This window comes from Pinus tabuliformis, chromosome 1_2, assembly GCF_031772625.1.
Source record: "Pinus tabuliformis cultivar Carrire ecotype Pingquan chromosome 1_2, CPIR1, whole genome shotgun sequence".
Classification (NCBI taxonomy): domain Eukaryota; kingdom Viridiplantae; phylum Streptophyta; class Pinopsida; order Pinales; family Pinaceae; genus Pinus; species Pinus tabuliformis.
In genome coordinates, this window is record NC_142298.1 from 1,312,243,295 (window position 1) to 1,312,257,417 (window position 14,123).

Here is a 14,123-nt window from a genome sequence, read left to right on the forward strand (position 1 = left end):
AGGGGCTGATGCAGAAGCCCTAGAACCTGACGCAGGGCCAAGAGGCAGCACCGGAAGGATTTCGTGGGACAGATTGGGTGCTGGTAAGCCGGGTAGGGTGACGCAGAGCAGTAGGAGTTGCAATTGTTGCTGTGGGATTGTTCATCCGGTGATTAATTCGCCAGAATATCTGTCTCTGAGGAGAGGTACTATTGCTGAGGGCATTCTTTGTTGGGTGAGCCATTTCTGCACCTTAGTTGTATTCTGAAAACTGCTTAATAATAAAAACCTCTGAATAGGTGCACCGATTTTCCTGCATTGGGTTTTTTCGGGGACATTGGTCCAAAAATAACGGTGTTACTTGTGTGCTTGTTTTCTTTTAGTTGATGATCTGTAGATGTTGATACAGTAATTGTGTTTATTTTCAGTATTTACATGGTAAATAACTTGTTAAGTAATTAAACAAGCAGGAAGAAATAAACCAGATAGTACAGGAAGAATTTTTAACAAGTTAAACTTAGAAATTCCAACATGGTATCAGAGCGTGGTTGCAGATCACAGGATAATTGAAGGCATCAGCTAGTAGAACAGTAGCAGCAGGTTCAACTGTCTTGAGTGACAGAGATGATCTATGTAGAAGGTGAGAGAGGAAGGAGTGACACAGAGAGACTACGTCATCCTTCTGGGTCAGAGAAAGGGAGCGTAGAGGCTAAGGGAGGCAGAATTAGGCTCACGTAGAGGCCAAGAGGGCTGACGCAGTTGGCTAGGGGAGTTGATTTGTTGGTGCCGGGATTGTACAGATCCAAGTGGCTCAATCCTTCAGTTGCTGGGGTATAGGAGGTTGCGGTTAATTTGTGGAGTGAAGCTGGTGGGGTACTCTGGTCAGAACAATAACTAATAGGGCAAGACCAAGGACGAGGGATTTCCAGAAGGGAAATCGAGACTCAGAGGGAGTTGAACTGAGAACTTCTAGATGGGAAGTTGAGAGACTTAGCAACAGTCGAACAGAGGACTTCCAGGAGGGAAGTAGAGAGACTCGGAGGAGTCGGAAGAAGAGAAGCATAATGCCCGTGAATGGACTGAGAGATCAGGATAGGTTGAATGGAGCATCCAACTTTGTGGTCTGCAAGGCCAGGATCTTATCCATTCTAGACAAACATCGCCTCAAGGGCTTCGTCACGAGAGTGGTAGCTGTCCCAGTTGACCCATAAGCTAATGAAAGGTACGAGGAGGCAATGGCGAAGGCTAAGTGCATCATCCTTGATGGGGTCAAGGATCATGTGCTACCACATATTGCTGAGAAGGAAACGACAAAGGAGATGTCGGATGCCTTGAAGACATTGTACCAGCATACTTCCGTGTAGAGGAAGATGCTCCTGGAGAATCAGCTAAGGGCATACCAGATGTAGAAGGGAGAGCAGATAGATGTCTTCTTTGGCTGCTTGAAGGAGATCCGTGACCAACTAACTTCCATAGGGGCCATGCTGGATAAGGAATTGATGGTGAGGATCGCACTGAACGCAGTTTTCAAGGATTGGGAGGTATTTGTCCAGAGCATACTGGGCAGGAGGAGTCTTCCAGATTGTGAAGAACTGTGGGCGGCTCTTCGTCAAGAAGAGATTAGACGGTTGACTAAGGCAGGGAGTAGCGGTAAAGGGGTCAGAATCAAGAAGGAGAAAGAAGAGGATGCTGCTCTAGCAGCTGCGAGAAAGCAGGAGAAGAGGAAGAAGAAGGACCTCTCCAAGGTCAAATGCTTCCATTGTGGGGAATTGGGTCATTTTGCGAACCAGTGTCCTAGGAAGAAGAGCAAGGGAGAGGCTTTTGAGACCAAGGCAACGCTAGCGAGGGCGGAGAAAGAAGTTGAAGAGGATGACGATTGTGCCATGAGTGCTCATGTGCCATGAGTGCTCATGTGCCACTTGAGAAGAAGTGTGGAGACATCGAGTTGTAGTTAGACAGACTATAGGCGATGAGGGGCAGTATCCTTGAGGTACCCAACCTCTTGGATTGCACCTTGCTACGGGAGCCCCGAAGAGGAGTAGCAGGACTAGCGGATGTCGGTAGAGACGGATGCAGATGGAGTGACAGAGAGTGCTACAGTGCAGGAGTCCCCGGACAGTGCGAGGCTAGCAGGCTGCAACAGTGCGAGAGGCACGAGAGTGTTGCACCAGTGCAGGATGGCACAGAGAGGTGTGCAACGGTGCGAGATGCAAGGAGTTGTTGCAGCAGTGCAGAGGTCAGTAGAGGGAGCACTTGTTAGCGACATAGGGAGCTTCAGCATCGAGAGTGTCTCTAGCCTGATAGGGATGTCAAAGTTGGGTGGATCAATTACTTACTTCTCGGTAACTGAGTTGCAATGCAGCAGTTAGCAGCGGCAATGCTATGGGGAACATGATGCAACATGATGAGAGGGGATGCAGTGCAGATGCAGTGCTGGGAGGACGGACCAATAGCAGCACGAATGCAGAGGGAGCTGTCATACAGATGCAACAGTGGTAGTGGCAGGGCCATGGGTAGCAGTACATGATGCAACAGTGCAGAGGATGTTGGGCGGGGAGGCTTAGCATCAGCACAGGGACTAATGCTGGATAATCAGGGTGATGCTCAGTGTGGAGTATTATTAGAGCACAATCCTCGCTAAGGAGTGTTGATTTGGGGTAGCATCGGATGTGCTCTAGCCATGAAAATTGGTGGAGAGGCTAAAGCACATGAGATCTCCAAGACCCAAAAATGGTTTGGGCAAATTCTAACGGTTTGGGAGATATTAAAATAATTATTATTTTTAATGGAGTTCCTAATTGTAAACTTAGGAAAAATAAAATATTAATGGGTATTAATATAAAGCTGGGCTAGAATGTTCCAAAAGTCATGGATCAAGCCAAATCTAATCGTAGCCGTTGATTAGAGGTTTAATCTCGGTCGTTGATGGACCAACGAGAAAAATATAAGAGGCGGCTTGAGGGTCAGTTGGAGAACACACCAGAGTGATTAGTCATTCTATTCTCTAGAGCGGGGTTTGCCAAGAGAGATAGAATCACTGATCAACAGCGAGGGGCAGTGAATACATAGCAGAGAGGCAGAGTTGGTACCAGAGAGACAACACAGAGCGTAGAGAGGTTGATGCAAAGGCAGCTGGGTGCCACGCAAAGGCAGCCAAGAGCTTCGCAAAGCTAAGCGAGGCCAGCGTGTGAGACACGAGGGTCTAGGAGTTGACGCAGAAGCTCTAGAAGCTGATGTAGAGGCTATCAGAGCTGACGCAGGGCCAAGAAGCGGCGTTGGAAGGATTTCGTGGGATAGACTGGGTGCTAGTAAGCCGGATAGGGTGACGCAGTTCCCATCAGAGTGACGTACAACAGTGAGAGCTGCAATTGTTTCTATAGGATTGTTCATCCGTAATTAATTAGCCGGAATATCTGTCTCCGAGGAGAGGTACTACTGCCGAGGGCATTCTCTGTTGGGTGTGTCAGGCCAGGTTAACACAGAAAATTAATGAGCGCAAGAAACAACTGGTGATTTTATTCATTTAGACAATTATTATTTATACATATACAAAACGGATCAGTTCATCTTCTAGATGACTGTCCAGCTTCACCTCATCCGTTTCGGATTAGGTGTCAACATTCCCCCCTTTAATCTGAAGGGATGTTGGTGAGTCCAAGCATCGTTCTGAATCTTTCAAGCTTTTCTCTTCCAAGCGCTTTGGTGAAGATGTCTGCAATTTGCTCGTTTGTGGAACAATGACGGAGATGGATTGTTTTGGCCTCAACATGATGTTGGATCAGATGATATTTAGTATTGATGTGCTTAGTACGATCATGGAACTTTGGGTTCTTGGCCAACTTTATTGCAGAGGTGTTATCAATCATGAGTGTAGTTGATTGTATTTGTTTTACCTGCAAATCTTCAAGAATTTTCCTGAGCCACACAATTTCTTTCGTTGCTTCAGCTGCTGCCACATATTCTGCTTCTGTTGTGGAATCTGCTGGTACTGATTGTTTGCGTGATCTCTAGGAAACAGCTCCCGATCCAAGACTCATAGCATATCCTGAAGTAGATACCCCAGTTTCTTTGTCTCCATCGAAGTCTGAATCAGAGTATCCAATCAAGTTGAAGTCGTCCACCTGTGTATACTTGATTCCAAGGTCTTGAGTTCCCTTCAAGTACCTTAGAACTCTTTTTGCAGCAGACCAATGTCCCTCACAAGGCTTTTGCATAAACCTGGAGAGGATTCCAACAGCAAATGAAATGTCTGGTCTGGTAGTAGTGAGGTAGATGAGACTTCTTACAAGCTGTCTATACTTTGTTGCATCCTCAAATTCCTTTCCTTCAATAGATGTGAGCTTCAAGTTTTGTTCCATTGGAGTAGAAAGGGGATTGCACTTTGTCATGCCAAATCTGTTTAACAAATCTCCAATGTATTTCTTTTGAGAAAGAAATATGGACTTTGGATGTTGGGTTACTTCAATGCCAAGATAGTAATGAACATAGCCCAAATCAGTCATTTCAAAAAATTTTCCTAATTCTTTCTTTATGGATGCAATATAGCTTTCATTGTTCCCTGTCATTAAAAGATCATCTACATATACCACAAGATATACAACTGTTTTGCCAACTTTCTTGACAAATAAAGTTGCATCATCAAGATCAAAATGTTTGAAGTTGAGTTTCAGAAGATGCTCAGTTAGTTTTTCATACCAGGCTCGTGGTGCTTGTTTGAGGCCATACAAGGACTTCACAAGTTTGCATACTTTGTGTTCATGTCCTTTCACAGCAAATCCTTCAGGCTGGGACATAAAAACATTCTCTTTTAGATCTCATAATCGACCCATTTTGCTATGGGAGCAAAAGTTTCCTCATAATCGACCCCTTCCTTCTGTGCAAAACCTTTTGCCACAAGCCTAGCTTTGTGCTTGTCAAGTGAGCCATCAGCTTTGTACTTGTTCTTGTAGACCCACTTGCAGCCAATTGGTTTTGTTCCAAATGGAGGATCAACCAGCTTCCAAGTGCCATTCTTTATGAGGGCATCATACTCCTTCTGCATCGCTTCTTTCCATTCATCGTGAGAAGCAGCTTCTTTGAAGGAAGTTGGTTCAAACTTCAAAATCTGTAGACAAGTTCAATTCACAATCATAAGTAATATCCATATCAACAGGTGAATTAGAGTTATCTACATCACCTCCATCTTGTCGGTTTGTATTTCTGGTTCCTGTTTTTCCAATTTCATCAGGATGAACACTTTCAAGTGTCTTTGTTAGCCACTTTGGGGGACCTTTCTGAGATGGTCCAGGCTGTTCTGTTGATTGAGTTGGGACTGAATCAAGATTAAGTCTCCCAATTCTATCAATTACATCACTTAAAGCATCATCCGTTATTGGAGTGTCATGCAGGGGAGATTGTTCTTCAGAAGGAGATTCCACATGTTGATCTAGTATAGGAATCCCCCCTTCAAGATGTGGAATCTGATTATCAAACTCTTGGAATGATTTCGGTTTCGTGAATCTATCCAAGCGATCAAGTTGCCGCTCAACAACACTGTCAGATTTGGATGATTCAAGAAAAATGACATCTCTAGATAAAACAAACTTTTTATTTACTTCATCATAAAGGCGGTATGCTTTAGATGTGTTTGAATACCTCAGGAAGATACACTTACGACTTCTAGCACCAAGTTTGTTTCTATGTACCTTTGGTATTAAAGCATAATAGGTGGAACCAAATATCCTGAGATGTTTTACCGAAGGAACATGTCCATACCACAATTCATAAGGAGTCTTGTTTCTTATAGCACTAGATGGACATCTATTCTTTATATATGCAGCACATAGAACAACATCAGCCCAAAACATTGTCTTTACATTTTTGAAGAAAAGCATGGATCGTACCATATTCAAAATTGTTCTGTTCATTCTTTCAGCTACACCATTCTGTTGAGGATTATAAGGCACAGTTGTTTGATGTTTAATCCCATGTTGGCGAAGATAGTGTTCAAATTCATTTGATGTATATTCTTTTCCATTATCAGTGCGAATAGACCCAATATGAGATTGTGCATCATTTTCAATCCATTTATGAAAATTCTTGAATGTTTGAAAAGCTTCAGATTTGTTCTTCAAAAAATAAACCCAACATATTCTGGTGTAATCATCAATAAATGTCATGATATATTTATTTCCATTTGCAGAAGAAACAGGCATTGGACCACATAAATCTGAATGAATAAGTTCAAGCTTCCTATGTGCTCTTGAATGTGAATCATGAAAAGACTGTTTGCTGTGCTTTCCTAGAATGCAAGCATCACATTGTTTATGTTTTCTAGGAATTGTAGGCAAACCAGCAACACCATTTTTCTTCAACAAGCGGAGACTATCATAGTTTAAATGTCCAAATCTAGCATGCCATAATAAACTTGATGGAAGTGCACCTTCTTCATGATGAGTAATATATGAGAAATGTTGTGCATGAGCAGAGGTTCCTTGCAGTTTAAGAAGTCTTTCTTCTTCTATACCCCTCATGACAAGTGAGTGGTCAGATGCCTTTCTTACCTCAAGATTGCCATCAAACATGTGAATGGAGTGACCTTGCTGGCGGATGTGGACCAGGGACAACAAGTTTCTCTTCAGCTGTGGGAGATATAGAACATGATCCAGAAGAAAGTCTGGAAGACCAGGCAGTTTAAGGCTGATTGTGCCAAGCCCTGGTGGCTTGATTTTTGACTGATCTGCAAAGTATATTGCTCCATCAACATTGTCAGTGAAATCTTCAAATAAATCTTTCCTATGAGTCATATGACAGGTTGCTCCTGAATCAAGCAACCAGTCATTTTTCGAAGAAGCAAGTGAAGCATTAAACAGATCTTCATTTACTCCAATGTTACATTGTGCCTCAATATAGTGAGCAGATTCAGGTGCTTTACCTTTGTCTGTGTCATCAGTTTTACCTTTCTGCTGATTTCTTCTCTGGTCAACTTTGTCCCATGGTAGCTTGCATGTAGAAGCATCATGTGATCCATTTCGTTTGCAGCGAATGCAATGCAGATCTGCCTTTTCTGCTTGAGGATGTCTGCCCCCCCTGCCTCTGAAGTATCTTCCTCTTCCTCTTCGTCCACCTCTTCCTCTTGTAGAATCTTGAGCAGGATGCTTTTCTTTATGAGCAAGGCAAACAGTCTCTTCAGAAGATTCAGGGACTGTTTTCTTTCCAAAGGCTTTCTCTCTTTCAGCAAACTTTTTCACAAGAGTGTCAAAGGTTATATCTTTAAGATTTCCATTTGCTTGTAAAGACTCAAGATAGTTAGAGTAGGTAGGATAGAGTGCTTTGAGAAAGGCAATAAGAGAGATATCCAGCTCAACCTTAGTGGATTTAATATCATGCATTATAGACTTTATTTCAGATGCAAGAGCAAGAGGATCATTATTTTTCAGTTCAAGAGTGAAGAGTTTAATCATGAGCTGAACAACTTCAAGTGCATAATGTGTATCATAGAGTTCTTTCAGCTTTTGTAAAGCTTCAAAGGCATTGGAATAGGATGAAATATGACGACTTACTTCCTCATTTACAGATGCTGCGATCAATGCAAAGGCTTTGCTGTTCTTGTTTTCCCAAATGGCGAGTTCTTTGTCTAATGTGGGCTGCATAGGGTCTTTGTCTTCTTCTCCGACACACACTCCTTTCCACAGCTCATTGTAGATAAGGGTGTGTTTTACCATCCGGGACCATTCTGAATAGTTCTCCTTGCCAGTGAGAACTATTCCTACCATAGAAATGATTGAATGCATTCTGTAAAAAAAAATATCTCTGCCAAAAAACTTCTGTTGAGAGGAAAAAAAAAATCCTTATATGATAGCCTTATGCATTTTTTAGCATATCATCAGCATTTCTTATATCACCATTTCTTTATATCACTTCCACAATATTATGTTTTGAGAGAAAAAAAAAAAGAGGGCGCTCAAGTCATCTCTTCAACATATATCACTGCTACAATATTATGTTTTGAAAAAGAGGGCGCTCATATATCACTGCTACAATATATATCAATGCAATTGAAAAAATGCGCAAGGATTATATCAGTTCAATCAATGCAATACTGCAAAACACTCTGGAAACACTCTGAAAAAACTGCGCAAGGCATATATCACTTCAATGAACGCTTTAAATCATATAAACTGCTTATATCATGAATTTAACAAACTGCTCAACGTTGTACCAAAACTGCTCAACGCTATTCCAAACTGCTCAACGTTATACCATGTCATAAATATATATTGAAGTTTAGCACAACATTATACCAGAACCGCTATCATTTCTCTTGTCATATACCGGCAGATTTTCCGCCCCCGCTACCTCCTCCGCTCATTTTCGCTCTAAAAAAAGTTCTAACCGCTAGCTCGAAACTCCGCTCTAAAATAGGCGTGCGAAACTGCAACGACCAGCCCCGGACAGCGGCATAAACAGTCGCACACGTACTTACGACCTCCGCTCTCAAGAGCTGGAACTGGCATCTGCAAAAACCCCGGCAGATTTTCTCAAATCCATAAGAGGGCGCTCAGTGGTCGTCAAACTCAACTCTGGCGTAGATTACAGAGGCATTCTGGCTTGTTTAGATGGGTATATGAATATAGCAATGGAACAGACAGAAGAATATGTCAATGGCGGAGCATAGCTACGGGAACCTGCATAATTCGGAGCAGTTTCTCCTTCATACTTGGGACAGGTTTTGGAGTGTACGTGGCGCAGAACTACAACGTACCCAATATACAGAAGCTTGTGAACACTGGTCTCTTCATGGCCAAACACATCGAGGAAGCCTACCGGAAGCCCAAGAAGCGTGACGATGACTGAAATTGATTAGGAAGACAGGTATGCTAGTTTAGCGATGACTTGACAGATTCATTTAGGAGCAGGTTATTGAGAAGGAGCATAGCTACGGGGACCTGCATAAAAAATTTGAAACCTCTTTTGAAAGTAAGATAAGAAGTAAGATACTCGACACACGCATCGAGTAATACCAGAAACGCATCAACGTTTCAGTCTTCAGAGGAACGCATAACCGATACATTCAAATATTCATGCGCAGAGAGGGGCAGCGTCAGGTATTCCTGCGCGCAGTGTCAGGGCAGAGAGCAGAGAGCGTATGCAGCGCTGGTGCGCCAGGGAGTAGAGGAGCAGAGGTGTGTCAGGCAAATGCTCAGGTAATGCGCTCAGAGAGCAGAGTAGCGCTCAGGACAGCAGGAGTTACTACTATTTCTGGGACCTGTGCTCTGATACCATGTCAGGCCAGGTTAACACAGAAACTTAATGAGCGCAAGAAACAACTGGTGATTTTATTCATTTAGACAATTATTATTTATACATATACAAAACGGATCAGTTCATCTTCTAGATGACTGTCCAGCTTCACCTCATCCGTTTCGGATTAGGTGTCAACAGGGTGAGCCATTTCTAGCACCCTAGTTGTATTTTGAAAACTGCATAATAATAAAACCCTCTGAATAGCTGCACCGGTTTTCCCGCATTGGGTTTTTCCGGGGACATTGGTCCAAAAATAACGGTGTCACTTGTGTGCTTGTTTTCTTTCAGTTGATGATCTATAGATGTTGATACTGTACTTGTGTTTATTTTCAGTATTTACATGGTAAATAACTTGTTAAGTAATTAAACAAGTAGGAAGAAATAAACCAGATATTACAAGAAGAATTTCTAACGAGTTAAACTTAGAAATTCCAACAGTCCATGGGTGCCACAATGAAGAATAAGACCCTCAAAAGTAGTGGACAAGGGGTTGGACCCTTGTAATAACCTGTGGTGCTCCAAATGACTGTGGGGGCACACAAGTGTCCTCATGGGCCTCCAAAAAATCGAAGATGCTTGTAGGTTTCCCTGAAGGGCTAGGATGATAATGTAGGAGATGCCACATCATCGTAGAAGTCCTGGATCATCTGCCAAGTGTATGGTGTAGATCTCGGGCCAGCTGGGCATGATGGATCATGTGCATCCTCCTCGTCCAATAAGTGAACCACGAGCAATATTTGAATGGCTGTGGGGATCCATGAAGTGCAATCTGCTGCTGCGGAGGCCCATGGCTTTCAACGCTCACCCTATATGTGCCAATGTAGCCCTCTGGAGGGTTAGGACCCCATATAGGGAGACCAGTCACCAAACCCCAAATGGAAACCATCTAAAATCCTACATAAGTTCCAATGCGTCCCCTAGGTTTCCAGTAAAATAAGTCATTAGAGAAATCGAGTAAACGAGCTTACCTAATCATGGACCATAGGTGCGGACTTCATAATGGCCTACGCTTCCATAATGGGCTTTGGGATGTGCTAGTGTCTCCTAAACTCCTAATGGGGTTAACCAAGTACCCTATTAGGTGGTTTCTGCTTCTAAAGGGGATAATATAGTCAAGGTACCTCGGTCAAAGGGTGGTGGCATGTGGCAGTTAGGTGAATGAAGTAGGGAATGAGAAGAGGCAGCCCTGGGTCACATGCTGGGGTACAAGGGTAGCCAATAATGGAAGCCCACACTTGCATCTATAATGTGTAGGAGGGAGCAATCCTGATACATGAGGTGCCATGACCTTGATTTTTCCACCCTTCTTTATATGCCTTTTGCATTTTGCCTTTTTATAATTTTATTTGATTAACTGCTCGGGGCTCAAGGGGTTAGAGCATGATGCCTAAGATATAGTAGTGAATTCCCCCCTTTAAGGTGGGGTTGTTCATCGCTCACCAGGGGCTGGGACAATCACGTGTTCGTATATGATGAAGGCTCATAGAACTTGTTGGAACCAGGGTGATAGCCATGATGATGGGGTAGAGCTCATGTATTGGCTGTTGCCCACGTGCTTATTGTTTTTGTCCCGACCATCTTTTGCATTATGTGGTACTTTTCCTGTTGAATGTGTCCATATATGCTTTTAACTTTTTTTTAGTTGCATCAACCTTTGGGGTTGATTCCAAGCCATGACCCAAGGTGTGGGCAAGGGGAAGGGGTGAGATGACTCTATGTGGACCCGATGGAGGAATGTGGACCTAGGTGGGAGAAATGATGGATGGGGTAATATTGAGTGGAAAGCAGGTAATATAAGCGGATAAGGGAGCGGGACCACGTAACCATAATCGGGGTATCCCGTGAAATACCATCCCTGAAATCAAATTGTAAGTAAAAGAGATCCCACAGGGTTGGAATCCAAGGTTAATTCCTAACAGGGGTCTAGGGGACAAATGCACAAACCTAACCCATTCTTTTTGCCGAATCCCCCCATTAGTCCATGCCTAGAAGTGTCCATGATAAACAAACTACAAAACTCAATTTCAAAATGACAAGGCATACCTTTGGATTCGGGAGGCCCACCTTCAAACATACGATCATGGCAAATGGCGAGGGATCACATGGTTGGATCTGGTGGCAGAGAACTGGCACAATGAGCTAGTTGATGGCTGCAAGGGGCTGCCGGCTGAGGACCATCTTGGAGAAAATTTTTCTCCTAGGGATATTACCCACAAAATGGTGGGTAACATCTGGCTCCAAATGGGATGTGATCTCTCGAAGAAGTGGGCGAAGCTACTCGAACGAGAGGTCACGAGAACTCCAACAATCTCTTGGTTACCGTAGACTTGTCACCTGCACATATAATAGATGGAAAAACACAGGGCAACATGCTTTCACGACGTCTCATGATTGCACATGCTAATATGTTAGGCCATAAAATCAACAGAAATATAAATATATGCAAATTTTAATCTAAGTGCAGCTAATCTACCATGAGAAATATCATATGACGTTATTTCTAATGCAAAAATCAGCATGCAATGCATCCTACCCTACCATGCATATAATACAATGTCAAGTCTCAAGGAAGGAGGTGATACGACTTAATTTGACCGGCTCAGGCCAAAGTTCATCGTTAAGTTTAGCAATGTAGTAATAGTCATCCCCAACCCTTCCATGAATCCTGACGGGTACAGGATCCTTATCTACCAAGACTAAATCCCCAACCTTATATTCTTTCTTAGGCTTCCACTTTTTGCTTGTTTGAGAGATTGGTCGCTTGAGGATTCAAATTTCCTGGGTAGGGAGGATATGGGAAGGTTTCTTGCTCTCGCATGTCTCATAATATGGTCCAGGCTTGATCACATGCGACGAATAAGTAGGCTCCCTATAAAGGATAAAAGGGGTGCCATCAGATTGAGGAATGGTTGTGTATGATAAATCCATTTGAACATTCCCCCAATGGTAGCTCCCCATTTCTGGGATAACAACATCCCCCACACATCAGGTATATCAATGACAATAACATCCATGAGGAGGGATATATCAAGATTCCTAGCTAAAGAGACCTTAAGATCTTTGATGATGCCTTCTACTTCCACAGGTTTGGAATTAAAACCACACACCCTTTTATATGGTTGAGTGATGTTGAGACCCAATTGCTTCATAATAGTCAAAGGCATGATATTGGTGGAAGCATTGGAATCTAACATACAATTGTGTAAGAAGAGGTCATTGATAGCCAAAGTGAGCAAGAAAGGTTTATGCCCGGGTTTCGATTAGGGATGTGAATGTTTTGCAATTCTTCAAGTATTTCCTCATCTTGAATCCCAAGGGATGTCTTAAGTTGTTGTTGTTGCTTGGGAAGCTTAACAATTTCCTTTAGGGGAACAGGTATAGTCATCTTTCCTACGACAACCCCTATGTCTATGTCAAGTTTAACTTCCTTCCCCTTTTCCTTCTTCTTGTATTCTTTCCTAGGAGGATCCTTTTTTTGATTTACCTTTGTTGGAGGATTCTTCTTGGGAGGAACTTTGGGGATGGATTCTTTAGGAGGGGCTTGCTTAGGTAAGGGATCTTCCTTAGGTGATTCTTTAGGAGGTGAGGGGTCTTTGTCCTTTTCCTTTCGGGAATATTGGACCCCTTTGAATCTTCCTTGGCTATCAACATTAAAAATGGATTCTTCCTTTTCTTCCTTAAGGGTGACCTCACTAATGGGAGGATGCGTGTATGATCCTCCTAGAAAAATGTTGAAGACATCAGCTTCCATGAGATTGGCTTCGCTCATCTGTTTGTTCATCCTTTCTTTCACCCTCTTCACTCTCCTCATCATCAGATGAAGAGTTTGGCTCAACAACATTAGTTGGGGCCAATGTGTTTGGGATTTGAGAAGAGCTCGGCCTATCTTCTTCATTTTGCTTTTTGGGAAAAGGCTTTCCTTTAGGGATATAACTCGGCTTTTGGGCCCTTTCCAAGGCAGTGATTTTATTCATGACAACCCTGTCACATGCATTGGTTTCTGAACCTATCCTTTTTTTTTTAGAATAGTGAGAAGATTTCTTCATGTTAATCTTTGGACTTCTCCTTCTTGGTTTCAAATTTAGCTCTAGGGTGGTCATTGATGTCAACCTTTGAAATTCGCAGGTTTTCTTCAACTTCCATTGCCATTTCCTTAGCCTTGGCCAAGGTGGATGGTTTCTTATCCCTCAACACATAGGTGAGGTGGCCACCCACGACTTTTATGAATTTGTCAAGGATGTTGGTGTCAGATGGCTTCAAACAATCAAGTATATGTTTGACTACCCTATCATAATGACTATTAATCATATGGCATCTAATCATAATGACTATTAACTGAACCAATTTGTAACTATACTGGATTTTTTCATACTTATTGAGCACTATTATCTGCTAGTTTACTTGGATGTTACTTTAATTGTGTTGTTCAAGATTCTTTCACTTAAATATTCGTGTATATTGCTTTTTCTTTTGGTTTGTACTGCACCCACATTGTTGATGTTTGTTTCTTACTGAAATGGACTTTCTTATTGGGGGCCTCTTCCAATTGATCAATGATACTGAATGTGAACCCTACTTGGCTTATTCTTTAGGCTGACATGAATCTTGTTGAAATGCATCCTTATGCAAGTGTGTATGCTAACAACTCTTTTGATGTGTTTCCTCTTGTATCAGCTACCTTTTGGGGGGCAAATTGATGTGTGGATCTTTATGTAGAAGAGGGGGTTGAATATTTTCATCTTTGTTTGATGCAGCTTACATGCCTGAAGAAGAATCCAGGAAATTACGTACAAGCCATCTGCAGTATTTCAAGAACATTGAGAATGATGTATCGCTCTCACTCTCTCTCTGTCTCTTTG

General features: G+C 42.6%; 1 protein-coding gene across 1 annotated transcript in view; it reads left to right on the forward strand.

The window, feature by feature from the left end:
• LOC149211035 (multisubstrate pseudouridine synthase 7-like) overlaps positions 1-14,123 on the forward strand; it is a 361,532-nt gene that overhangs the window by 123,895 nt on the left and 223,514 nt on the right. The window contains exon 13 of the mRNA XM_089396877.1: positions 14,019-14,092. Coding sequence (XP_089253003.1) covers positions 14,019-14,092 — 74 coding nt within the window. The remainder of the gene's footprint in view (positions 1-14,018; positions 14,093-14,123) is intronic.